This window comes from Papio anubis, chromosome 7 (genome assembly GCF_008728515.1).
Source record: "Papio anubis isolate 15944 chromosome 7, Panubis1.0, whole genome shotgun sequence".
NCBI classification, from domain to species: Eukaryota; Metazoa; Chordata; class Mammalia; order Primates; family Cercopithecidae; genus Papio; species Papio anubis.
The window spans coordinates 114,521,887-114,548,006 of record NC_044982.1 but is presented as its reverse complement, the minus strand read 5'-3'; the positions used below and the strand labels follow the sequence as shown (position 1 = coordinate 114,548,006).

The 26,120-nt window shown below is 54.4% G+C and overlaps 1 protein-coding gene across 4 annotated transcripts in view; it reads right to left on the bottom strand.

Moving 5' to 3' along the window:
• The window catches only part of STRA6 (signaling receptor and transporter of retinol STRA6), a 33,719-nt gene extending 7,719 nt beyond the window's left edge, over nt 1-26,000 (bottom strand). Inside the window, exons 1-12 of one of the 4 annotated variants that reach the window (XM_031668482.1) lie at nt 25,130-26,000; nt 18,277-18,343; nt 15,114-15,244; nt 10,713-10,779; nt 10,298-10,383; nt 8,963-9,102; nt 8,258-8,424; nt 6,724-6,846; nt 4,345-4,412; nt 4,088-4,164; nt 3,762-3,823; nt 2,020-2,182 (exon numbers count right to left, since the gene is read on the bottom strand). In XM_031668482.1, coding sequence (XP_031524342.1) covers nt 2,020-2,182; nt 3,762-3,823; nt 4,088-4,164; nt 4,345-4,412; nt 6,724-6,846; nt 8,258-8,424; nt 8,963-9,102; nt 10,298-10,383; nt 10,713-10,779; nt 15,114-15,226 — 1,066 coding nt within the window. In that variant the 5' untranslated portion in view covers nt 15,227-15,244; nt 18,277-18,343; nt 25,130-26,000. Of the gene's footprint in view, nt 1-2,019; nt 2,183-3,761; nt 3,824-4,087; nt 4,165-4,344; nt 4,413-6,723; nt 6,847-8,257; nt 8,425-8,962; nt 9,103-10,297; nt 10,384-10,712; nt 10,780-15,113; nt 15,245-15,376; nt 15,698-18,276; nt 18,344-25,129 lie in introns of those variants that run through there. The other 3 variants (XM_009210603.4, XM_009210601.4, XM_009210602.4) reach the window with 3 other exon arrangements.
• Nucleotides 26,001-26,120: the final 120 nt, after the last annotated feature.

Here is a 26,120-nt window from a genome sequence, read left to right as displayed (position 1 = left end):
ACACAGCGGTGAAAGTTAGCAGCCTCCATGGCCACAGGCCTGGCCTTTGATCTCCATCCATCTACCTCCTACCTCTCTCTCCCTCCATTGGTTCCCAACTTGGGCGCCCCCAAACCCCAGCACTCACACAATCTTCCTGCTCTTTGCCACCTCTGGGATCCTGTGCCTGCCTTCTTCTGGGCCCTGCTTTGGGGGATAGATCTGTCTTCCCTCATGTGATTGAGGGCCTCAAGGGCAAGTGTTCCTTTTTCACTCCAGCACTCATTTTGCAGGTGGGGAAATTGAGGTCAGGAGAGGTAAAGCACTTTGCCCAAGGTCACTTAGCTTGTAAGTGATGGAACAGAGATTATAATCTGGTTTGCCTGACTCAGCCTGAGCTCTCTGTGAGTGATGCCAGGCTTATGGTCCAAGGGCTGGGTGGCAGTCCTAAAGAAGCTCTGAGCTCAGAAGACATTAGCTCCCTAGCCAAAGGGCAGACCAAGGGACACTGGAGCCCAGGTTGTGGGGTGGCTTTGGGGCCTGGTGGCGGGCACCTATAATCTCAGCTACTTGGGAGGCTGAGATGGGAGAATTGCTTGAACCCATATCTCTAATCCTCTTGAGCTGCAGTATTCCTCATCTGCAAATTTAGAGAGTAAATGCTGCTCTGTTTGGCCCCAGAAGATCCAAAGTGGGAGCCTTTGAGCTTGGAAACTGCAATATGCAATTAAAAATATAAGGCGTGATGAGTGGAAGCAGAATCCTTTGCCCTGGATGTGTCTCTTCTTGCCTTCGAGCCTCAATGTCCTGCTCTGTGAGCTGGGATCAATGATGCTGACCTACACGGTCACTGTGTGCAAGGGTCTGAGGTTGGTTGTGGACTGACCTGGACCATGTCTGCACCTGCCTATGACTCAGGTTGCAACCAGCTCGAAAAATCTCCCAGGAGAAGTCATTTTCAGCTCACCCAGAACTTGTCACCTGTCCAGTTTGTGGGCCTCAGCAGCAGTTCCAGGGCAGCCTCTAGTATGGGAACTGAGGTGCTCAGGGAGATGGTGGAGGTGGTCAGGGAAGGAAGTGGTCACTCCATGCGCCTCTGCCCACTCCCCACTCCCTGCCCTCCCAAGACCAGCATGCCCAGGTCTGTGCGATAAGGATGATGTTAATGGTCAGGTACAGCTGCGGAGCAGCCACACCTCCATCTGCAATGCTGGCAGCCCACGCTCTGACCATCACGTTACTCCTCAGAAGCCGGGGGCCTGTCCGTCCCAGCCTGGGGCCCCCAAGTCAGCAGAAGGTGCATGCCTCCTGAGTCCTGAGCACGGGGCTTTGTCCCAAGGTGATGGAGAGAGCCCCCGCCTAGTCTTCAGGAGCCCTGCGTTCTCTTGGCTGCACTCTGCCCTGCTGGATGGCCTCAGGCAAATCCCTCCCCATGTGTCAAGTGGGGACACTTCTCAGTCCCCTCCACAGGGCTGTTGGGAGTGCCCAGGAGGCAGAGTAAGTAGGTGGCTGCAGGAGGCATCAGACCACAGAAGCGAAGGCCGGGATGGTTCCCTGCTTCAGGAGCTCATTGTCAGAGGAGGGAAGGAGAAAGGATATGGCCCCAAAAGACAGGGAGTTGGGAAGAGAAAGCCTGCACCCTGCCCAACACAAGCCCCCTGCCATGAGGATTCACTCAGAAATCCTCAGTGTCCCCCATCACCGTCTCCTCCCTCCTTCCCCACCTCATCTCACCCAGCCCATGGCCTTCCTCATCTCCATTCCTGGAGAGTTGGTCAGAGACACTGAGGGTGGTGGGGGAAGGTGCCACAGAAGCAGGCAAGGGGCAGGAGCTGCTGAGATGTCCCTTCAGGTTTCATGGAAGCTCAGAACTGGAAGCGCCAACTGCCTCAATTTGGAGATGAGGCAATTGAGACCCAGAGAGGGAAAGGAATGTGCCCAAGGGCCCCCAGTGTGTCCATGGCCGACTAGGGCATAGACCTTGGGTCTCCCTGTTTTCATTCCCCACTGCAGCCCTCAGGGGCTCCCTGCAGGCCTCACCTTCCAGAGCCCACAGATGGTGCTTCACCAGCTCCACCACCTTCTGTTTGTCCTCTGAGAGCACGATCCCAAAGCCAGCCAGCATATAGGAGATATCCGTGGTGACCCCCGCCCTCACCTTCTGAATGGTGGGTACCACGCCCACCAGCAGCAGCAGGGCCACCTGGAAGAGTCCCACAGTGAGGGCCCCATCCCAGGAAAGGGTTTTCTGTACTAACAGGGGAGACTTTGGGGAAGAAACTGGCAGCACACAGGCTCCAGCCACATGCCCATTGCCCATCAGTGTTCTTATCTGCCCCTTAGAGCAGGGTCCTCATGCCTCTAAATGAGGATATTACAGACAGGTGCAATTATAGCTTAATAGGCCAAAGGCATGCCTTCAAGCACCATAACTACATACAGTCGGCCCTGCATATCTGTGGGTTCCACATCCATGACCAACCAATTCAATCAAGCACAGATCAAAAATATTTGGGGAAAAGCCCTCAATAAAAAATAATAATGCAATACAAATAATACAAATAAAAAATAATACAGTAGGACAACTTTTTGGGGTTTTTTTTTTTTTTGGTTTTTTTTTTTTTTGAGACAGAGTCTTGCTCTGTCGCCAGGCTGGAATGCAGTGGTGCAATCTTGGCTCACTGCAACCTCCACCCCCCGGGTTCAAGCGATTCTCCTGCCTCAGCCTCCCGAGTAGCTGGGACTACAGGCCCATGCCACCACATCCAGCTAATTTTTGTATTTTTAGTAGAGACAGGGTTTCACCACATTGGCCAGGATGGTCTCAATCTCTTGACCTCGTGATCCGCCCGCCTCAGCCTCCCAAAGTGCTGGGATTACAGGTGTGAGCCACTGCGCCCAGCCGTGGGACAACTATTTACATAGCACTTACGTTCGGTATTGTAAGTAATCTAGAGATAACGAGGTATACTGGAGAATGTGTGTAGGCTACATGCAAATACTACACCATCGTATATCAGAAATTTGAGCCTTTGGATTTTGGAATGGAGGGGTGTCCTGGAACCAATCCACCTCAGATACTGAGGGATGACTGTGTCTGCACCTCTATTTACCCATCATCTATCTATCTAAACTTTGGAATGTAAAATTTCCAGTTTTTCTATGTTGTGAAAGTAAATGAGTGCAGGAATTAAAGCTGGACAGACTTGAATTCAAACTTAGGCTACGCTGAGATATCAGCTGTGTAGAAACTTGGCCAAGTCAAATTCACCTCTCCGAGCTTCCATTCTCCCCATCTGTAAAGTGGGGAGTAATTGTAACTATCTCCTAGGATCTCAATTGTTGTTGTTTGTTTTTTCTTTTTTTCTTTTTTTTTTTTTTGGAGGTGGTGAGGCAGAGTTTATCAAACGTGTTATCTCGCTAAATCTTCCCAATTACTCAAAGAGGAAAATTACTCTATTTCCTCCTTTTTACAGATGAGCTAACAGGTTCAGAGAGGTTAAATAACTTGCCCAAGGCCACACAGGAGGTAAATAGTGGAGCTAGGATTTAAATTTGTGTTTATGTGGCCTCCAAAATTAATGCTCCGAGTCACTTTGTGAGTTCAAGAGTGAACACCCCCACCCTTCTGGGTAGGCCAGAATTCCCAAGATGGCCTGCAGCACCTGGTCAGGGTTCTGGATGGGGCACCTAGAGAGCTGGGTTGGGCCGGAGCTACTCCAGGCTTGGGGGTTGAGGGCAGGGCTCCACAGGCAGATGGCAGTACAGGGTGCAGGACATACCTGGTAAATGGCCGTCCCTGTCAGTGTGGCTGAAAGCACCAGCTTCAGCGGAAGACGGAATCCTGTAGTCCTCAAAGGAAGGAGTGTGGTGAACAGCACCACTCAGGCCCGGGAGCCCTCCTCCCTCCCAAGGGGCCCAGGAAAAGGGCCACAGGACTCTGAATGACCAAGGCCAGGCCAGGGTCTTCCCCCTGTCCCAAGCTGGTAGTTGTCCCTGTTGATGACAAGGATTCCAGGGAGCAGGAGCTAGTCCTCCACTGAAGCCATTCTGTGCAAGGGAGGGTAACACCCCCTGTCACGCTCGGCCTCAGCTCCCAACCCCATACCTGGCTGTGGAGTGTAGATGCAGTGTCTCAAGCAGACCCGGGCCCAGGACAGGAAGCCATGCTTGGAGGTGTGGGAGCTGCAGAAAGACCCAAGCAGGTGTGGGGTCCTCAGCGGAAGCCCCTTCCCTGAGGGCCAGCCCCAGAGGCTGGTCATTATGCCCCTCTGCCCCTGCCATGCTGCCCGGTGCCAGCTTCCCAAGCACGGCTTCTAACCAGCCTGATCCACTGGCCCACAGAGGGTGTGTCGGAGACCCCACCTGCTTCCCAGCTTCTTCCTGCAAAGGAGGTTCCTCAGATATTCCTCAGAGTAGCTGCTCTGCAGCCCCTGTGGAGACAGACAATTGAACAAGCAGATGAGACCAGCCTCGACCCATTCGTGGGTCCCTGGCTCAGGGAACTAGAGTGTTCACCAAGCAGGTGCTCCATAAAAACCTCTTGGCCATGGCTGTGGTGGTGAGTGCGGAGGGGGCTGACCTGTGGGTTTGAGGCCCATGCCCTCCAAAGCTTCCCTTTTCTCTCTCACAAACACAAGGCCAGTTTCCTGTCAAAGAACCATCATTGCCAGGAAGTTCGTCCTAAGATCTGTCTCCAACTCTCACCTGCTTTGCTCAGTCACATCTCATCACTGTTTCTTCCCACCCCTAGCCCTCTGGCCTCTGCTAGCTGAAACTGGGGCAAAGGGAAGCTGTGTCCTACGGGCACATCCCAGGCCAGGACACAGGAGGGGGTCATTCCAGGTCAGACCCCCTCAGGCTTCTCCTCCTGCTACTACGCAAGGGAGATCACAAGGGTGACCAGATTTGTCTAAGCCACATTCCAGGCCTTAAGCTGCCTGTGAAGTGGCAGAGGTCCACGGGAAGATGGGGCGAGCCCCTGCCCTGAATCACTGGGAGAACATAGGCGATTGTCACTTGTTGCCATGACAACCCTGGGATCCAGGGCAGGAGTGGGTCAGCTCAAAGCTGATGGGGGTCCTTTGAGACTTAAACCTCTTTGACCAAAGTCCAAAGAGGATTTTGCACCTCTAAAGCCTGGGAGGAAAGGCTGGTAATGAAGAGAGGGGTGGAGTGGTGGAAACCCTGGAAGGGAAGGTAAAGGGGCATGCCTCGGGCACCACGTGGCCCTGGGGGGGCCGCTTCCTCTTCAGAGCCAGATGTAAACAGGAGAGGACACGGGCTTCCTCGAGGAGTGTGAGCCTCAGCAGGCAGGAGCTACAAGTGTTCAGAACTCGCTGCCTGCCACGTGGGAGCCGAGCCTGGAGTCTGTGGGCCTTCTTGGACCAGAGTAACCCAAAATGGACCCAGGGCTCTCCATCCTGCCTAGGGATCTCACTCATTCTCTGGATTCAGTCTGACCTTGCCGAGTTAACACCCAGTCCCAGGCCCTCTGCTGAGCTCCACACTTTGAGCAACACACACTTAGGACCACACGTTGTCCCAGGAGCACCTGCTTCTCCCTCCACCTTCCCTGGGCCAGCAGCTGGCATCACCACCTACCTGCTGGTTGCCCAGGTGCCTCCCATCAAGCCTCTCCTTCCCCTGCCCTGTCTGAAGAGAAGCCAAGCCCTTTGGCCTCTATGTCCTAAGCCTTTCTCCTAAGTCTGTCCTTCTTTCCCCTTTGAGGGCCTCTGCAGAGCTTTCCTCTTCCTCCTCTCTCACCAGAAAGAAGTACTGGACCGCCCCTGCACCCGCAGTCCCAACACCCGCTGCACGCTTCACATTGCACTGTAGGTATTTGGTGCTGCATCTGTCTCCCCACCACACTGGGAGCTCCTGGAGATCAGACACAAGTCCATCAGCTCCAAGTCCACAGCACTGAGCCCAGGGCCTGACATGGTAAGTCCTTAGAAGGCTTTTCAATAAGATCGAAGTATCTTCTAAGAATTCTCTCTTACCATGATGCATTCATCCATCCATCCTTCCTTCCGTACATTTTCCTTTGACCCATCCACCCATCCATCCATCCATTCATCCATCTATTCAAAACTTCAAAAATATTTGCTGAGTATCTATTAAGGGCTAAGGCCTACCCAGTGCTGCAAATACAGTGAACAAAACAGATATAAAACCATCTCTTCCCCTTTATTCATGCTCTTTCCTGTGCCTACAATGTCTGCTCCTTATTCTCTCCTCACTCTAGATCTCCCTGTCCTTCAGGCCCTTGCTAAAGTCTACCCTCTCTAGGAAGCCCTCCCAGCCGTCTCCTTTATCTGAAATTATTCAACCACATTCAACCTAGAGTTGATTCATAATGCAGTTCTCCCCTGGGTGCTTCCTGAATCATCTCAGTATGTGCAGAACTCGGATTAGGCGCAAGGCTCCAGGCTGTCTCTCCAGCCGGATCTCACTGTTTCACAGACAGAGCTATGACTCTCCTGGCTTCTGACTCAGTTCTGCTTTGTTAAGTCCCTACTATTCATACAACCCAGTGCCGTGGGTATCCTGGGTGCCAGTCAAGGGCCAGCCCAGCCTTTGCCTGGGGAGGGAGGACTAAGCAGTCTCAGCAAACATTTTCTGAGCATCTGTTCTGTGCTGGGCCCTACACTAAGCACGGCCATGTATCTGGGACCACAGATATGGGGGAGTAGGGCTGTCTTGGGTGCTGAGGAAAAGCTTACCCCAGGCCTGCCCCTTTACCTTGGAGCCTGCTCCTGTCCTACGACTGAAGCTTCTCACCAGCTGCACAGGGTACCAAAGGCTCAGGAATCCGAGGCCCAGCAAGAGAGGCAGGGAGGCCAGCAGGGAATAGTACTTGTAGATCTGGACAGACAAACACCCAGACAGACTACCTTCCACCTTCTTCCCCCAGCCAAGAACCAGAATCCATTGCCCTTCCCACCTCACACTGGGCCCTGAGGATGGTCTGGGGGGCCATGGGAAGGCTTCAGCTCTATGGTTCCCAACCCGCCACCCAGCACAAACCTGCCCACTTCCCCTTCTTGAGCCCTCCAGAGATGCTCACCCCTCCCCCAGGCTCCTGGACCCCCACAGGCCTGAGAGGAGCCAAGAGGAGGAGATAACTTGATTCCCTCCTGCCCCCCACACCCTCAACCAGGGCTGGAATAAGGCCTGGAAAGGACACCTCTTTCTGTTTCTGTGTTCCCGGAGCATTAGGAACAGTTCTGAAAATCACGCAAAAGCCTGACTTTGCCTACATATAGTTTTCAACCTAAGCATCAGGAAAGTCTATGCCCTACTTCCCAGGGCTGAGGACTTCCTGGGGGTGGGCCTTTTGTATACTCATTCATTTATTTGTTGGTTCAATATACTTTTATTGAGAGCTTAGTATGTGCCAGGTTCTAGGTGGCAAAAAAGAGCCACCAAGTCCCCCGTCTCAAAGCAACCTCTTAGTCTTCACCTCCACCCTGAGGGACTGGTGTTATCAGCTCCATGGACGGATGTAGAAACAGTCTCAGAAAGGTGGCACTGTTTCCCCAAGGCACTTGGTACCACCTGGCATCATTTTGTTTGTGTATCGTGTCTCCCCTTCTGAAATGACAGCTCTTGGGAGGCTAGGGACTGTGTCTGTCTTGTTCACAGCTGTAGTAGTCCAGTGCCTGGAAATGTCCCTGGTACAGAGTATGTGCTTCAAATATGTTGTTGAATGAATGGGTGAGCGAATGAATGAAGTGGTGAAGCTGGATTCACACTCAGGTTGTCTGGCTCTAAAGCCTATACCATCACTCTTTGGGTTCTAGACTGGACAGCTTCACAACTCCAGCCAGCAGCCAGTGAGCAAGGTCCTGAGGTTCCGGAATTCTCCTCTTGTCCCTCTAAGACCATCCCTGACTTCACACTTGCCGGCCTCCATCACGCTTCACTTCCATTCCCTCTCCAGCCTGACCAAAGGGAAGCTGGGGAATCACTAACACAGGTGTTGGGGGTGGGGGCCATTTCAGGCTTTCTCTTCCCCCTACTCTGCCCACTTTCCCTTCTCTGCCCCATCCTAGACTTAAAGCTCCTGAGGGCTGGGCCCAGCCGCCTTGTTCCCTGCCTCTCCCACAGAGCAGTCAAGCTTGGAAGGGGCATGTGTTTGAAGGCATGGAATCCCATGCACAATGGAAGGCTGCAGGGCGGCCCCTCATAGAATCAGAGCTCAAAGGAGGCACCGTGGTTTGAGTAGGTTGCTCTGCACGCCCCTCTGCCCTAGGCCATTGTGGTCAGCAGTTACCTTGGGTGCCTGGGGACACTCTGCCCTCTGCCAGACCTGGACACCAAGGTGGGCCCAGGACAGCGTGCTGCCGAGCAAGTGTGCAGCTCTGTGGCCAGCTGTGGCACAGGCGGCCAGCGGGTAGTAGAGGGCAGCGTAATAGAACAGTCCCAGCATCTTCCAGGCCCCTGGAAGGTGAAACAAGCAAAGAGACCCATGCTGGAAGAGCAGACATGAGGCCTGTGGTGAGCCCACCCAGGCCTCTCTCCTGTCTCCAGCTTCCAAGCCCTTCAGCATGTTCAGCGGGCAAGAACCCTAGGTTCAAATCCAGGCTCTAACTAGTCTCAACTCTGATCTTGGGCAAGTTACATCTTGGAGCCTCAGTTTTCCCACCTGTAAAATGGAAATAATCACAATATATTAGCAAGGGAAAAATGAGAAGGTATATATATGATGCTTAGCATGGTGCCTGAGTAAATACTCAATTTAAGATACTACTTCCCCGGCTCTCAGTTCCTCCACTGCAAAATGGGGCTAATATGCATACTTTGTGGCATCATTGTAAAGACTGGATGGTCTGAAGAGGTCATGTCTCAGGATAGTAGCCCATCTCATTGACAACTATTCTTGTTACCCTCATCTCCTTGAGCTCAGCTTAAAACTCCAAGAACCCACCCTATTCCCATCCCATCACACCAACCTCAGGGCCTAGGGGGCAATGGGTACCTTGGCTGGGTACTGAGGCGAGAGTCAGGAAGGGCAATGGGTCCTCGTCGGGGAGCAGCAAACACAGGGAGCTGAAGAGGACCATGAAGACAGCAGCAGGCACTGTCTGAGGCCTGTCCCCAGCCAAGAAATCCACAGGGCTAGCACAGAGGCAAGGACAGGGCAGGAAGGAGTTACTCAGCCCCTGCACCCCCATTACCTCCAGGCTGTATTCCATAAATCAAGGAGGTAGAGTCAGTCCCACTTTCTAGATGGGGGAATAAGACCCCTTCATTCATTCATTCCATAGATATTTGTGGAGTGCCTCTTATCTACCAAGCTCTGGGTCCTGTGCCAAAGGGACTTGGGACATACATACAGTGGGAAGAAGCCCTAAGACTGCTCCCTCCGCCCACCCTGGAAGCTCCAGGAAGCAGCCACCTCCACACTAATTGGTCTGTCTGAGCTGGCAAACCTTCAGAGAACTCAGCGAGTCACAACATCCTTGTACAACGGCCGCCGCCCTGGGCTGGGTGTGGACCCGAGGCAGAGGGCAGACAGCGGGCATAGCTGTCCCAGGCATCACCCCTCTGGGCTCAGGGCAAGCCACTCAGACCCTTGGCTTCTGCACTGCAGCTTGCATTCATGCTCTGAGAGGTTCATTCTCCCTCAAGCACTGCCCCAGCCAGGGCAAGCTCTTTCTGGGGCCAACCAGAGACCCCAGGCTGGTTCCCTACAAAACCAGCACAGCAAGACCAGCCTCGGTGCACCGTCTGGGTCTGGGATGTGAAGCTGTCTATACCAGGGAGCTACCCATCACCTGCCCCAACCCTCTGGTCTCTCGCACACTAGCCTGCCCAGCCCCATCTCCTCAGGATCATGCCTGTCCAGGCAGGCTCTCGGGTCACAGGGCTGAAGGAGATAGGAGAAGAAAGTTCCAGCTATAAGGGCTAGAGGTCAGTCCCCATAAATCTGCCTTCAAGCATTAGGGTCCAGGTGATACCCTCAGGGAAGACAAGGGTCAAGATGGCATTGGGATGGTCACGTCAATCCACACACGGAGGGCTGCCTGAGAAGGTACACTCTGAAGCTGGGTCATGTCAGGCTTGTTACCCTAGGGTCTGGGTTGGAGTCCTTTCTCCCAGGTGGGCTTGTGCAAGCTCCTCCCCCTTCCTCTGGGGGTCCTGACTAAACGTGGAGACCTGGGTGGGCGTGAGGAAAGCGCCAGGCTGAGGGAGGTAGGGATGTCATTGAAGCCAGAGCTACCTTTTAGGTACCTAACAAATCACCCACCCTCCCAGAGTGACCCTGTCGGCTGCGCCCCCTGAGTGGGGGTGCCCAGACCATGGCACCAACCTGGGCAGGCCGGGCCTGCCGTGCACACAGTCAGGCCAGAGCTGGCGGCGCCTCACCAGCACGGCCAGGAGCAGCAGCACAAGGATCTGAAAGGAGAGCACAGAAGAGGGCTTGGGGTGCTCAGGCCTCCCCTGAGGGTCTGAGTTTGAGGGCTTGGACTCAGGCCCCGGGATATCCCCTACCTGCCCAGTGCACCCTCCTGTGGCATCTCGGGGACTGGTCAAGGGGTGACAGACATCTGGGAGGTTGGACTTGCATCCTGGTTTGGGCCCCCAGGCTGGGAGAACTCCCAGATAGCTCCCCCCACCCAGGATCTCCCAGGGCCCCCCTTCACCAGCCCCACCGGGAACACGGGTCCCACTGGCCAGGCTGGCAGTAGCTTTTGCAAGCCAGGTTCAACTTGGGTTGGACTCACTGACAGCGAGGCCAGGCAGGCGTGGTACAGGCCGGGTGGTACGCTGGTGTGGCAGGAGGGCACTTCCCTACAGAGCAAAGGAAGGCTGGCTCAGGCCTGCGTCAGGCCCCCCTGGGTGTGCAGATGGGTCTGGGGTTCAAGACTGTTCACACTGAGGCTTTACCCACTACCTCCCTCAACCCTCTGATCCCTCCTACACAAGCCTGCCCAGTCCCACCTTCTCAGGGTCATTCTGGGGCCCTCGTGTTCCTGTGATGTGCTGGCCCCATGCCAAGCTCTGGGGTTATAAGACTAAAGGAGATGGGAAGCTCCCAGGGGCAGCAGAGTGGACCGGCTCAGCCTGATCACTTATTCTTTTTTTTTTTTTTTTTTTTTTTTTTGAGACAGGGTCTTGCTCTGTCACCGAAGCTGGACTGCAGTGGCGATCTCGGCTCACTGCAGCCTCAGCCTCCTGGGCTCAAACAATCCTCCGTGTGCACCACCACGCATGGCATTTTTTTTTCTGTATTTTTAGTAGAGACAGGGCCTCATCATGTCACCCAGGCTGGTCTTGGATTCCTGAGATCAAGCAATCCTCATGCCTCAGCCTCCCAAAGTGCTGGGATTACAGGTGTGAGCCACTGTGCCTGGCTGAGCACTTATTCTTGCTCACCCAGATGCTTCCTGTCCTTCAAGGCCTCCCCTCTCCAGGAAGCCCCTCTGACTGCTCCTGGTCTCACAGACCTCTTGTCAGAACTGTGGTTGAGCACACTACCTGGGTCAAGCAGTCAAGGGTTTGGCCCGATGATTTGCCCTCTACTCACTGCCATCTGAGGTTGGTCTGTGACTAAAATGATCTCCCCTGGTCCGTCTCTTTTCCTGCTTCCCTCTCAACGACAGCCTCCGTGGACAGCAATGCAGGTTGCCCACTGCACAAAGATGCTCAGCCAAGGGAACAAGCAGGCCACCCTGCTCACCAAACCCAGCACCCGCTGAACTGAATGCACCTAACTGGGGATCCCTTTCTCTAATTCCACAGAGGCTCTCTATGGCCTGGCAATGGTCCTGCAGTCACCCTGGCTGAGCACAGAGGTAGACCCACAGGGGAGATAGGGGTCACTGAGGACAATGAAACCCTCCACTTCCCCAGCAGAATCATGTGGCGGAGAAAGGGAGTGAGGCAGAAGTCCTGAGCTCAGGGCTGGCCCTGGCCCTGGGAGATCAGGCAGGACTGGGTCCCTGGGGAGCGGTAGAGCTACGGATTTTCCCAGCTTGGGCCTGGGAGAGCCAGAGGGAGGATGGCAGCATGGGTGAGACCAGTGTGGTCTGGTGGGCGAGGGCCTGAGATGGAGCCTGGGCTGCGGCCAGTCCCTGCTTGCCCAGAGGGCTCAGCCTCCCGCCAGCACACTCTCCACTGTATGAAGAGAGGCATCAAGGCCGCATTATCCAGGGGAGCACAGATCCCTGGGACCCTCTGCTGGGTCAGCTCGGTCTGTCCTGCTCACTTTCTCTCAGGAAATCCCAGCGGATGAGCGGTGGGAAAGAAACCAGCCACTTGGTGGACAGGCAGAGTAAGTCAGCTCTGGACAGCTTCTTGGCCAGGAGATCAGCCTCTTCCCAAAGTAGAAGTGGGGTCCTGAGTAGCTGCCATGCAGGGAGCAGGTTCCCACCGTTGGTGCTCCAGTCTCAGGCTCCCCACCTCCAGCTCCAAGGCCTCTCATTCCTGTGTACGGGGCAGCCCTCCCTCTCAGCCTGCATCTCCCCGCATGACTAGGTCCTGCTCCACCTGTATATCTGGGCCCAGCAGGGACTTGGAAAACTGTCCCTGGAGTAGTTTGACCATTTTCCTATGGACCTTACCCCAAACCACTCCCACCCCCAGAAACGCCCTCCAGGACCCTGCCTGGGGGAGCCTCTGGCCCTTTCTGTATCACCTGAGGTCCCCATCTGACCTCTCAGCTCAGTGTGAGGGGCCAGATGGGGATCTCAAGTGGCACAGAAATGAGCAAATGTTTGGCTGGTGGCTTGTGGCCCCATGTTTTGTGCCATGGGACAGACAGGATGGCACAGACATAAAGACCTTGGAGAGGGTGGTGAGCTTGATCCTGGGACAGGCACAGCAGGTGCTGAAGGATGCAGAGGAGGGAGAACTTGGGGCCAAAGGAGGTGGCATCTGACTGGAGTTTAAAAGATGGTTACTGGCCAGGCGCAGTGGCTCACGCCTGTAATCCCAGCACTTTGGGAGACCGAGGCTGGCAGATCTCCCAAGGTCAAGAGTTCGAGACCAGCTTGGCCAACATGGTGAAGCCCCGTCTCCACTAAAAATACAAAAAAAATTAGCTGAGCGTGGTGGTGTGCACCTGTAATCCCAGCTACTCGGGAGGATGAGGCAGAAGAATCCCTTGAAATGGGGAGCGGAGGTTGCAGTGAACCAAGATCGCGCCGCTGCACTCCAGCCTGGGCAACAAGAGTAAGGCTCCATCTCAAAAAATAAATAAATAAAAGATGGTTAACATCTCTTTAGGCAAAGAAGGGGAAAAGGCAGCTCCGGGTGGAGGGAAGTGCATGAGGAAGCAGAGGGGCAGGCAACAGGCAGCGTGGCTGGGGCTGGTCAAGCCCTCCAGTGTAATTGCAGCCCAGAGGTAAGGTAAGATGAGGGTACAGCAAGCATGGGAGGTCCCGGGAAGCCACTGAGGATGTTTGAACCATTAAATGTTCTGGATTTTAGGAAATTTCTGTGGCTGACTCCACTGCCATCAGTGTTCATCCACCCCAACTCCAGCCTGAGAGTGCTGGGGCACCGGGCACTCCAGAGCTCTTCAAAGCTCTGAAGCAACATGTCCCCAGGGTGTCTGACTCACAGACAGAGGTGAACCCAAGTTCATCTCCTCGGGATTCCCCTGAGCTCCCAATTTTCTGCTCCCACTTCGGGGGAAGGGGGATGGCAGGCAGCTCAATTGGTTTGGCTAAGTAAGTAGATTCAAACAAATCTCTATTCTTACGGGTGCTATGCCCTGCAGTGGGAGAAAGGAGCTGAATCTTCTAGCTGTCACCCACATGAGGGACTGGACTCCCCATCACCCAGTGCCTGACATACACACAACTTTATTCTGAGACCACACTACAGCTACAGGCACCTGGCTCCCGGCCAGTGTCCGAGCCCTGAGGCTCCCAAGGACACAGCTTCAGATTAGAGCCTTCACCTAGGTCAGAAACCATCCTCATGGGTTCCTGGGCCTCTCCTCATTCTGGTCCCTCACAGCCCACACATACAGAGTGGGACATGTGGAGCCCACAGGCTCTCAGTCAGTCAGGCAGGATGAGTGGGGCGCACGCCCTTGCTGACTGCAGGCTATTTTCCAGGTGGTCAGAACCCTGAGTCCTCCACACAACAGCTCCTTCCCTGAGGCCTGGGTGGAGCCTCTGTCCCTGCTGGATGACCCAAGCCCAGCCAGGCCGCAGCCCCAGCCCCTGGAGAGGCACGCAAGGATTTTTCCTTCTCAAGTTTCAGGTTTTGATGGAGAACAGATGTGCACACATCTGGCTCGGCAACCCCCAGCCTCACCTTTCTACTTCTCCAAACCCTCAGACAGAGCAGGGAGGTAGGGGATGGGGCCAGGCCTGGGAACAACAGGGGAGAACTGGCTCTGGGTCCTACACAGGCAAGGCATCCTGGCAGGAGGTGGGGGACACAGAAGGGGTCCAGCTCCTCCACCAGGGTGCTCAGACTAAACCCCGGTAGAATGGACCCAGGCAAAGCAGCTGTGGCTGGGTTCTCAGGCCACCTGGGGGCGGGCTGCCTCCCTGCTCCCACCCTCGCCTGGGCTGGCCTGAGCACTCTTGCTGAAGGGAATAGGCTCTCCTCATCCTCTGAGACCATCCAAAGACAACAAAGGTGGCTGTTTGCTCAGTGACTTCTCCCCACGCTTTCTCCCTTTGGTTCTCTGCCTTCACCGAATCCCCCAGCCTGCCCAGAGAACCTGACACTTGGAAACACCACACCCAAATGCTCACCACAGAGACCAATAACCCCTTGAAGGCAGGTCTGCTTGCCTCAACTGCTCCCAGCAGCTTCCCCATCCTGGCTATGCGCCAGAATCACCCAGGGAGCCATCCTTGCGGATCTGAATCTGCAAGGAACACTAAAGGAATCTGTATTTTTAACACATCACACAGGTGCTTTTTAGGTGACCAGCCTTAGGTATCTTAACAGCAGGGTGAGGGGTCTTGTTCTCATGTAGCGGAAGCAGAGACTGAATGAACCCCAGAGAGGCTGTGACTTGCCCAAGGTCTCACAGCAAATGAGTGGCAGAGCCAGACCTAGCAGCCCCTGACCAGGAGCTGCTCCCTGGCCAGTTGCAACCTCTGCCATCAGCCCATTCTGATGGCCGACAGAATGAGGTTGGGGGGTTCCACACTTACCCCTCTGGCTGGAGCTCCTCGCCGCCCTGGGGCTCATCGATGTACCAGCTGCCGTAGGAGTAGTCCTCTGTGGCCCCGGGGGAGGTCTGGTTCCCTGCTGGCTGGGACGACATTCTCCGGCCCTTCTCCTCCTTTGACCCCAGGCGAGAGAAAGAAAAGCCACTACAGATGTGAAAAGAGGCTTAAAAGAGAAAAAAAAAAAAAAAGACGGAAAACCCAAACAAAGAAACATTTCTCTTTAATCCTGAAGGTTACTTTCTTACTTTTAGCTCTCTGGGAAAAGCCCGTCTGGGACTGAGGGCCTGAGCAAGCTGGCACAGGAGGAGGACAGGGCCTCTCGTGTCCCCTCCTCCCTTCCCGCCCATCGCACCGGTCCTGCAGAGATAGCTGTCCCCTTGGGGCCCCGGGGCTCCTGCTGGCGCATCTGTCTGTCTGACCAACCACCAGCAGGCGTTTGTTCAAAGGACCATTTTCAAAGAAGGCTTGTCCAGTCCGAGCTGCCTAGAGAGACGCCCCTTCCTTCCCTCTTCCCAAGCCCACCTAGACAGACCCACAGGCACACCAGAAGGGAGGCCCAGGGAGGAAGGAGTTGCAGAGATGAAAGGGTAGGCAGGCCACAGCCGGCTCCGCACTGCCTGCCTGGGCCCTCCCAGCTGGGCTCCCTTCCCCTCCCCCAGCCTCAGCCTGCCCCTTTCTGGCCCCTTTGGGCCTCGGTGATGGAAACACACCATAATCCTTGACAAAGCCCCCCTCCTGGGGGAGGAGGCCCCAGCACCATTGGCGGCCTGAGCGCTGCAAGGGTGTGGCCAGGAGCCACCCCCACCCCCGCACCTGACTTCACACACATACCTGCCTTCAGCGCCTGCCCCAGAGCTCCCACGCCCCTGCCCGCCACATCTGCAGTGCCCCACACAGACAGGAGACCAGCATTGCAGCAACAACAGAGGGAGACCAACTGCTGGGGCTGGGCTGGGGCGGAGGCAGGGAAGGGGAATCTGTCCGTTCCTTTTCCTAGGGTTTCCATGAAGGAGGCAACATGTGTCTCACTGGTAAACCCTTTTTGTTCCTACAACTTGATTTCACAAGGAGATAACTCACCCCCACAAGGCGGAAATTAGCTCTTTAAACACAAACCAGACCCACGGGTAGGCAAGAGGAGCCCCGCCTGCCTTCTGCTCCTCCTGGAGTGAGGCTGAGGGTGAGCAAGGCAAGGTCTGGGCCAGGGAGGAGGGCTCCTCCTCATTCTCCCTCCCCAGGAGCAGGACCCGTGCCCCAGCCTGAAGGGAGGGGCGAGAGGCAGAAGAAGGTAGAAAGCAGTTCTCAGGCCACAGTCCCTGATGGAGGTTTAGGCACCTGAAACTGTGAGGGTCTCTGTCCTTCCAATACCCTACAAGGGTCTTGGGCTTTGACCCTATCAGCTAAGACAGTCATTCAACAGCTTTTTTAAAAAGACATTATTCATTTAGTCTTTTAACTTAAATTTATTGAACACCCAGTATGTGCCAGCACTGTCCTGAGCCCTGAGGCAGGAGACATTACAGTTCACAGGGAACACGGCCAGATAACTAAATCCCCTCCAAAATCTGAGGGTTACAAAGGGAAGCACAGGCTGAGCTGGTCTCTACCATGGGAAACCAAATTTAGCCCAAGAGTATTTGGGAGTAGGGGGAGATTCTGAAGAAAATAACCTTTCCATGGTGATCTGAAGGGCAGGGAAAAGTCAGCTGAGCAGAGGGTGGCAGGCTCAGGATGGGGATGGGGGTGGGGAGAAGTGTGATCCCCACAGAGGAAATAGCAAGGGTGAAGTCTCAGAGTAAACAGGGCTTGAAATCCTGGAGGAGGCTGTCATTCAAATTCCCAAGCCCACAGGAAAGGATTAGGGGCTGAGCACGCTGCTAGCCTGAGTTCCTCCCCATTCTTGCCAAATGGCCCTTCTGGCAGGAAGAGGGTTCTGTTGCTCTCCACCATCCCACAGAGATATCAGCGCCTGCTGACTCAGGGCTGAACCTGAGCTTTATTTGATGTAATGCAGGAACCCACACTGGCCCTTCTGATCCCAGGGATGCGGGAAACTTGCCTTCCAGGCGCGGGTGTGAGCTTCTGGAGGGCGGGACTCTATCCCTGCCTTCCCTCCTCCTGCCTTCCCCTGATGCACAGCGCCTGGCCCTTGGGTAAGAGGGACTTTAGAAACTGAGCTCGGCAAAGCCATTGCTTGTTCTGGTGGTCAGTGTTCATTAGTGGGCCTGTCCTATACAGGCTGCTGCTGTGCCCTGAGGTTCACCAGCTGGGCTTCCCAGAGCCCCCGTGCCCACACCAGAGCCCAGCAAGCCCTTCCCTGCTCAGGGGTCTCAGACCCTTACCTTAAGGAGCAACCAACTCACATCTGATTTTAAATCCACCTCCAACCATGGGAATCCAGTTCCAGACAGGGAGCCCACTCCCTCTACAAGGCAGCGGTGTCTGGGGTTAGACATCCTTGCCTATCAGAAACCATGCCCTTTGGCCAGGTGTGGTGGCTTACACTTGTAATCCTAGCACTCTGGGAGGCCGAGGCGGGTGGATCACCTGAGGTCAGGAGTTGGAGACCCAGCCTGGCCAACATGGCGAAACCCCATCTCAACTAAAAATACAAAAAATTAGCCAGGCGTGCTGGTATGCGCCTGTAATCCCAGCTACTAGGAAGGCTGAGGCAGGAGAATGGCTTGAACCCGGGGTGGGGGGGTGCGGAGGTTGCAGTGAGCCGAGATCTTGCCATTGCACTCCAGCCTGGACAAAAGAGGGAAACTCCATCTCAAAAAAAAAAAAAAAAAGAAAGAACCATCCTCTTCCTTGGAGGAAGCCTAACTCTGCCTTCCCCACGCTGGTTTGGCAGTGAGCAAGATGAGTCAAGCCCTGCACCAAATGGAACCTGATGTATGGTAGGGCTTGAGGGACACGACACCAGAGGGGAAGTGAAGTGGGGGAAGAGAAGAGAGACAGACGGGAGTTGGCTGTTTGAGACGAGGTGGTCAGGGAAGGCCTCACTGGGAAGGTGGTATGTCGCTGATACCTGAGGGGAGAGAGGGAGGTACCAGTTGGGCACTGGGGTCATCTGTTTTGCGTTGATCTAAAGGAAAGCCTGACTCTGGGTAACTTATAGGGAAAGGGAGTTTATGTGGCTCACAGTTCTACAGGCTGTGCAGGAAGCAGCACGGCACCAGCATCGGCTTCTGGGGAGGGCCTCAGGAAACCTACAATCGTGATGGAAGGTGAAGGAGGGTCAGGCAGGACACTTGGCGAGAGAGGGAGCAGGAGAGATGCCAGGCGCTTACCAATAGCCAGCTCTCACATGAACTGATAGAGCGAGAACTCCCTCATTACCGCAGGGAGGGCACCAAGCCATTCAGGAGGGATTCTCCACAATGACCCAAACACCACACACCAGACTCCACTTCCAACATTGGGAGTCACTTTCAACGTGAGATTTGGAGGGGACACACATCCAAACCATATCAGGCACTGAGGAAAGGCAATCAGGTTGCCTGAAGGAGCCTCCATCCACCCAGGGGCTGCAGTCAGGCTGGCAGAAAGGGACCCCAGCCGAGCCCAGGCACAGTCCCTTCCCCGCCCCCCACGGAGAACCCAGTGCCAACAATACCACCTCCCTCCTCATGGGGAGACACAGAGGCCACCAAAGGAGGCCCTAAGCAGAGGGGAGGAAATGGTGAGCTTCGTCCTTTTCCCCTGGCGTGGGCCTGGCAGGCAGAGGGCAGCCTTGTGCCCGGTACTTTGGCCAGGGCAGAGCTGGAAGGTCCAGAGGTAAGGGCCAGGTTTCTGCATGGCAGTGGAGAACGCCTGGTTGGGGAGGCCACCTAGCTGGATTTGAACCCTGGGACTGGCTGTGTGGCCTTGAGTGAGTCTTTTCCCTTCTATGGATCTCACTGGCCTCTATCAAATCTAGCCTGGAGATTCTCCAATTGTGAACTCTCCCCTCAAGGCACCCCTCCCTGTACACCAGCAACTAGTTGTAACAAGAAGCTCACAGAGAGTGGTTGTGACTTCCTAGGTGACCCCATTGCTTCCCACCTGCCCTCTCCTGGCCCCCAGCTGCCCTGCCCAGTCTGGTGGGGGCAGAGGGGCAGGCTGGGTTGAAGATCCACGGATAGCGGGTAGCCGTGTGGCTCAAGCTGCAAGGTGAGCCCACTTCTTGAGCCCAAGGTACCTCCTCAGCTTGGGGCTAGAATCGCTTGGAGCTCCCATCTGCAAAATGGGAGGCTTGGCTCTGAGCTATTAGGAAAGATGCTACCTGGGCAGATGGCAGGAGGCAAAAAGTGTTAGGAAGAGAAGGATGGTAATGATGTGCCCCTGAAGAATTTCTCCGAAAGCCTGGGCAGCAGAGTCAAGGGCCTGCCCTCTGGAGCTGGCTTTAAAGGGGCACTGATACCCAGGAAGGTCCAGCCCTGCCCTCAGGAGAGGGCAGGCTGGAGAGCAAAAGTGCTCAAAAGACAGAACTGCCAAAGACTGAGGAGCAGGGAGGGAAAGGAGGAGATGGCTTGTGCAGTTTTGCAGGCTCCCTGGAGGAGGGGGCCTGGAGCAGGGAACTGAAGCCATGGAAGATCTGGAATGATAGCAAGAATGAATTTACACGTGTCTCAGGAGTGCCAAGAAGGGAAGTCTGAGAGACAAGGAGAGAGCAGCATAGGGGTCAGGGCAGGGCTGCCTTGCTGTGGCCAGCATGAGCCCACGTGGCACTCAGATGAGGCTAATGCCAGTATCCAAGGAGCAGCTCAAGCCAGCAGGACTCCCAGCTGGGCACAGATTGGCGGGTGGCTAAGCCCTGCTCAATATGGGAGGAGGTCCTAAAAAGCTTCTGGACTCTGAGCCAATGAAGGCCATCTGCCATTTGGGCTTGGCACAGAGCTGCTACGCCCCTGGGGTTGGAGCTGGCCCATGAAGGCCTTGGGACAGGGCTTCCTTCCTCTCATGTTTTTGTTCAAGTTGATTAAACCTGAGGAATTTTTGCATCCAGGAACAGAGGCCCACGTGCATGCCTTCGGCAGCCTGTGATTATCAAATCCTCAAAGGGCAAAGTGCTAAGCTTAGAAGAAGCTAACAGCAGGCCAGAAGGAATGGGGAAGGCCAGCAGCATCCCCAGAACCTCAGAAACATCCCCTCAAGGACTCCCAGATCTCCCAGAGCACCTCCAGAATCTCAGCAACATTCCTGAGTTTCAGTAATGCCATAAGAACCCCTCCAACCTCAGTATTGCCCCGAAGGACCCCCAGACCTTCAGTAACACATGAGAACCACTACAACACCTCAGGACACTCAAACTCCGGCAAATCAACCACCAATTGGAACAAGATGTTCAAAAGCCTGTGAGCATTTGCAGAAAGCCTGGAGACTCCTGTTGCTCTCCACCCTCCCATCTCTGAGTCCTACAGCAAACCCAATAGTTCTACAACACTCAAACCTCAGGAACACCCCCAACTCCCACAGCACAGAAGAGAATGCCCAAGAGAGGCATCCAGGAGTTGGGGGATGGCCCCTGTGCCTACCTGTGCAGCCCAGTCACCTTGAGAGTCCATGAATAAACAGCCAAGAAAGTCAACCTCATGCGGGCCCGTGAGCTCGGGGTGTGCCCTCAGTGGCGCAGCACACTCACACATACACATCCAACAGCCCCTCGCACACACACGTGCTTAATTCTGGCACCAGACCAAGTCTGACTCCACCCAGTGCGCTGGAAGGCAGTGTCGTTGGCTGCCGTGCTCACGGCGGGAAGAGTATGGATGGCTGTCTACCTCCTGTCTCTCTACCTCCTTCCTCCCCTGCCATGTGGGAGGGTCAGAAGCACCAGGTGATGTTCCCTTCCTGCAGTTCTCATGCCCCCCTCACCAACAGCATCATCATAACGTGAAGGATTTAGACCAGGCTCTCGTATGACAGTGGACACTGGTGAGGAGGAGGAGGGTAGCCGGCTGTTCCAGGGGAGCAGCATGTTCTTTCCCTCCCAGAGAGCTAGGCTAGTACTGACCTGGAGGAGGGAAGGCAGATTTCAGCTCAGGACAAAGGTAGCCTTCGTACTCTGACAGAGTAGTGAGGGCCCCATCAAGGGAGGCAATCAAGAAGAGGCTGTTAACATCAATATGCAACAGAGGGTTTCCTGCCTTCAGAGGACTAGACACAAGGCCATGAAGATTCCCCAGCTGTAAGAGCCCCACAATCCCCGTTCCCAGCACGTTCCTCCCTGGAGTGTTGTCACTATGGTGTGTCCTTGAGATGTAGGCTTTGTGCTGCCCTCCTTCTTCACTGAGGACGTTGACTGCTGGGCAGATCCCCTGACTTCTCTCTCCTTGTTCTGCTGCTGACCACAGGACAGGGCTCTCCACCAACCTCTTGCTCATAGGCAGTCAGATCCAACTCAGACAGGACTCTGCGAATGTCTCACAGCCTTTTGGAGCTCCTGCTAGCCCACCTGTGTCCCCCGAGGGCAGTCCTCCCCAGGTCTCCGACCTTATTCATCAGAACTGCTCCAGCCCATCACTCTGCTCACTTCCTGCTCCGAGGCCCTGATTCCTGCTCACTCCCCACCCCTCACCCCATGCGCCTTCTCCCTGTTCCCTGACCTATTCCAATCCCATCTGGCCTCCCAGGCTTGGCTCCAGCCTACCTCCAACCAGGCGCTCTCCTGACCTCTCCCTTCCTTGTCTCTTTCCTTTCCTTTATTGATCACTCCCGGAAACTTGTCCTTCCAGGCAAGCAGGATGCTCCCAACACAGGGCCTCCTTCTCTGAGCCCGGCTCCAGCTAGGCTGGGATCCTAGAGGGGTGGCTGGTTGTGCGGTCTCGGCGGTTGGCCCTGAGCAGTGGCCCCAGCACCTGCTTTAAAAGGTGCTTGATCTGCTCCTCCCGGAAGACAGCTCCCCGCTTCCCCAGTCTGGCTGTGCCCCTCCTCCTGCCCTCACAGACCTCCTGCCCCTGATTCCAGGATCAGAGGAGCCCACCCCACCCCCCTCTCCAGCTCAGGCGCAGAGCAGGGGCTGGGGCCCCACACAACACACAGGGCAGCTTGTCTCCAGTGGTAGAGCCTCTCCACACCCCCAAACCATTTGCTCGAAACTTGATCTCCTTGGCCCTCAGGCTTCTCAGTGGAGAAGCCTGCACAGGGCTTTGATGGCTGAGTTTCCCCAGATGTGGCCTTAGAGAAGCTGAGGAACCCCCTACTTACACCCATTTGTCCCCATCTATCACTCCCAGGGGGCCACTGCCTGATGAATTGCTGGAGGGGAACCACCAGCTCGGCTTTTAATAACCGGATCCGCATCCTGCTGCCCAGCTGGGCTGAGGGCCCTCACCATGCTAAGGGGAGTCATCACGGGGCTTCAGGGATGGAGTTCCAGATATGATCTATTCCTGGGGGAAGTGAAAAAGGCCCCCTCGGAGCTCTCTCTTCTATTTCTCACTCCTCACAGACAGGCTGGCGTTCTGGAGTCCTGCTCTTTGCCCCAAGTACATGCCTGCAACCTCCAAGGCTGCAGGACAGTCGACTGCATCGCCCCTCACCTGAGCACAGGTTCACCCTGCCCTCCTTCCCCTTCCTAGAGGGGGCATCCTGCAGGGATGCAGACAAGACTGGGGAAGGAAATGGCGCTCAGAGGGTGCTCCAACTAGGTGCTGTGGCAAGCAGGGCGGGGAGGGAGTAGATAAAGGCTGGGCCAAGAAGCAGGGCCCTAAATTCTCAGGAGAAGGGCCCTGGAGAGGCGGTCTCTTCTTCCTTGAAGGAGAAAGGGAGTGCCATCTATAAAAATGTGGGACCACAGGCTTTTGTATGTAAGACTGGCTTCCAATGATAGTGAAAGACCCTGGAAGAGAGGACTAATAAGGGCGGTGATGCCAGAGCCAGGCCTGCCCAGTGGGAGGCAGGGAGAGAGGGAGAGAGAGCAGCTCAAGCCAAGACAGGGAAGCAGCCAGCCAGCTTGGATCTGATCACCATCTTGTCCATGGAGAAAAGGATTTTTAGTTCCAAAGGGTTAAACCCACATAAAGAGAAAATTAACCTTTGGCACAGTTTTAGGAATCCATTCCCAAGGAATGTCTGTGTGCATGTATATGGAGACAAAATTCCCAAGGCCGTTTGTAACGGCAAAAATAATTGGCAACAACTCCAGTATCCATCCCTAAATGCTGATAAATGGACACACTGAAGTACTATTTTGCTGTTAAAAAGAATGAGGTAATTCTCTGTGGACTGACGTGGCAGAACCTCCAAGACATATCGCCAAGTAACAGTAACCAAGAAAGCAAGTTGCTGAACAATACATAAATCGTGATCTCATTTTATGCTTCTTTAACTAGGTAGACATATGTGTATGTATGTGTGTATACATAAAAAGTGAATCTGGCAGACACACAGCAAACTGTTCACAGTGGTCACACTTGGGGGAGGGATGAATTTTGGAGAATGAAGGAGGATTTTTCACTTGTTTGAAATGTATATTTTAAAACTCATATTGCATGTGTAATTCTTTTTAAATAAGCCTGCTATGAGTAAGGATCTGTGAAGGCATCACTGAGCTGTGTGAAATTGATTCCGTCCCCAGCGCAGTACTGCACATTTCCCAGTCTCCCTTGAAGCTAGATGTAGCCCTTAGACTAAGTATTGGCCAGTGACTTGGAAAAAGAGTGTTGAGTGTAATTCCCAGGTTGTGTTCTTAAAAAGAGAGGTGTTTTCTTTACCCCTCCTCCTTCTAGCTGGCTGAAAAACAGTTGTGATAGCTGGATCTCAGGCAGCCATCTTGGACTACGAGATAGAAGTCATGAGTTAAGTAGAATAGAGCAGTAAGTTAGCAGCAAAGACAGAGCCTTAGCTAAGGCCAGGTTATAAGGCTGAAGGAGACTCCTGCTGTACCCCAGACTCCATCACATCCAAAAAAAACTTAAGCCCAGAGAGGCCACATGATGTGCCAGGGTCAGTGACTGACCTAGGGAAAGCTTTGCCAGAGATTCCCCACCACCACTACCACACACACACACACACACACACACACACACACCCACACCCCTACCTCACTGCTTTTCCCCCAAGAACATTCCTTCCTAGAGCTTGGACCCTGTTTCATTGTATGGTTGGGAGACTCCTGGGATTGAGGGAAGGCCCCCAGTGTTGATTAAGCCAAATGGCAGGATTGAGACACATCTCTCAATACTTTGTCTGATAACACAGCAGAACCCCTGCCCACTGCTGGGTCTGTCTGTCAATATCTGCTCCTGGCTTCTTTCTTTCTCTCTTTCTTTCTTTTCCTTTTTCTTTTTTTCTTTTTTTTTTTTTTTTTTTTGAGACGGAGTTTCGCTCTTATTGCCCAGGCTGAAGTGCAATGGCGCTGTCGCGGCCCACTGCAACCTCTGCCTCCCAGGTTCAAGCGATTCTCCTGCTTCAGCCTACTGAGTAGCTGGGATTACAGGCATGCACCACCGTGCCCAGTTAAATTTTTTTGTATTTTTAGTAGATACGAGGTTTCTCCATGTTGGTCAGGCTAGTCTCGAACTTCTGACCTCAGGTGATCTGCCCACCTCGGCCTCCCAAAGTGCTGGGATTACAGGCGTGAGCCACAGTGCTCGGCCCCTTTCTCTCTTTTTATCTGTTTGTCCTCCTGTCTGCCTTTCTGCCCCTGTCCATCAGTCTCTGCCTGTCCCTCATATGCCACTCTGTTTCACCCTGTGTCTGACTCAGTCTCCCTCCTTTCCTTCTGTCTCTCTCTACTTTCCTTCTGTCTCTCCTTCTCCTTCTTTCTCTGTCTAACTCTGTGTTTCTCTCTATCACGCTCTCTGTTGTTTCCTTTTGGTTTCTCTCTCCTGCTCCTTGTTTTGCTCCCCACTCCCCAGTCTGGCTGTGAGGTTTGCATCTCTCCTCTTAAAGGTTTTAGGCAGTACCTTTTCTAAGCTAGCCCAGGCCATGCCTAAATCTCTGATCTTGGGCCTTGTCTTGTGCTAACTCCATGCTGCCCCTGCCATCTCCTGCCCTCTTTCCCACCTTACCTGCCCTGTCTGTCCCCAGTGCTGCAGGACGAGTGGTGCTGGTCTCAGGATCCGCAGTCTACAGGGCCCTGAGCTTGGACACCGTCTCAGGGGTTTGTGCCTTCAGAGGCTGGTGGAGCAGCCAAGCAACTGGGCACATGAAGGCAAAGGTCAGTGCTGCTGAGCAGTAAGGCTACCCTCTCCCTCCTGCCAGACCAGGAACTTTAGCCCCTCCAAGGCAAGGCTGGTAGAGGGGGGCTGTCGGGGCAAGCCCAGGGATCACTGATGCTGCCCTAGCTCCCCTCCTCCAGCTCCTCCTCAGCTAGAGGTCAGAGCAAAAGGACTTGAGGGATGGCCCAAGACTCTCCTGACAGTGCTTGGTGCTGGAGCCCGGAGCAGGAGGCCAAGAGAGGAAAGGTGTGTTATCTGATGGCACTGGTGTGACAGAAAGGATCACAGTTACTACTCATGACAGAAAGCTTCAAAGTAGCCAGGCCCCTCGGTGGAAGGAAGAGACTAGGCTTCTAATTTTGTCTTTACTACTTATTGGCTGAGTGACCACAAATGCAGCCTGTTGGAACTCAGAAAATAACACCCCAAAATGAAAGCCTCCGAAGCAAAAGTGACCGAGCTGTCTCCTGCCCTCCTGTCTCTCAGACCCGTTCTCCCCCAAGGACAGATGTAGAAATGAGAATCCCTCCTCCTGCAGGCGGGTCATAGAAATCAAAACCCCTTTTCCCCAAGGCCAGCCATAAAGCCTACAGACTCTAACTTTCCCCAATTTCTGTGTAAAAACGGGCCTCAAAGAAGTTCTCAGGCCTAGGTGGGACACGGTGGCTCACACTTGTAATCCCAGCACTTTGGGAGGCCGAGATGGGTGTATCATTTGAGGTCAGGAGTTCGAGACCAGCATGGCTGACATGATGAAACCCCGTCTCTATTAAAAACACAAAAATTAGCCAGGCGGTAGCGGTGCACACCTGTAATCCCAGCTGCTTGGGAGGTTCAGGAA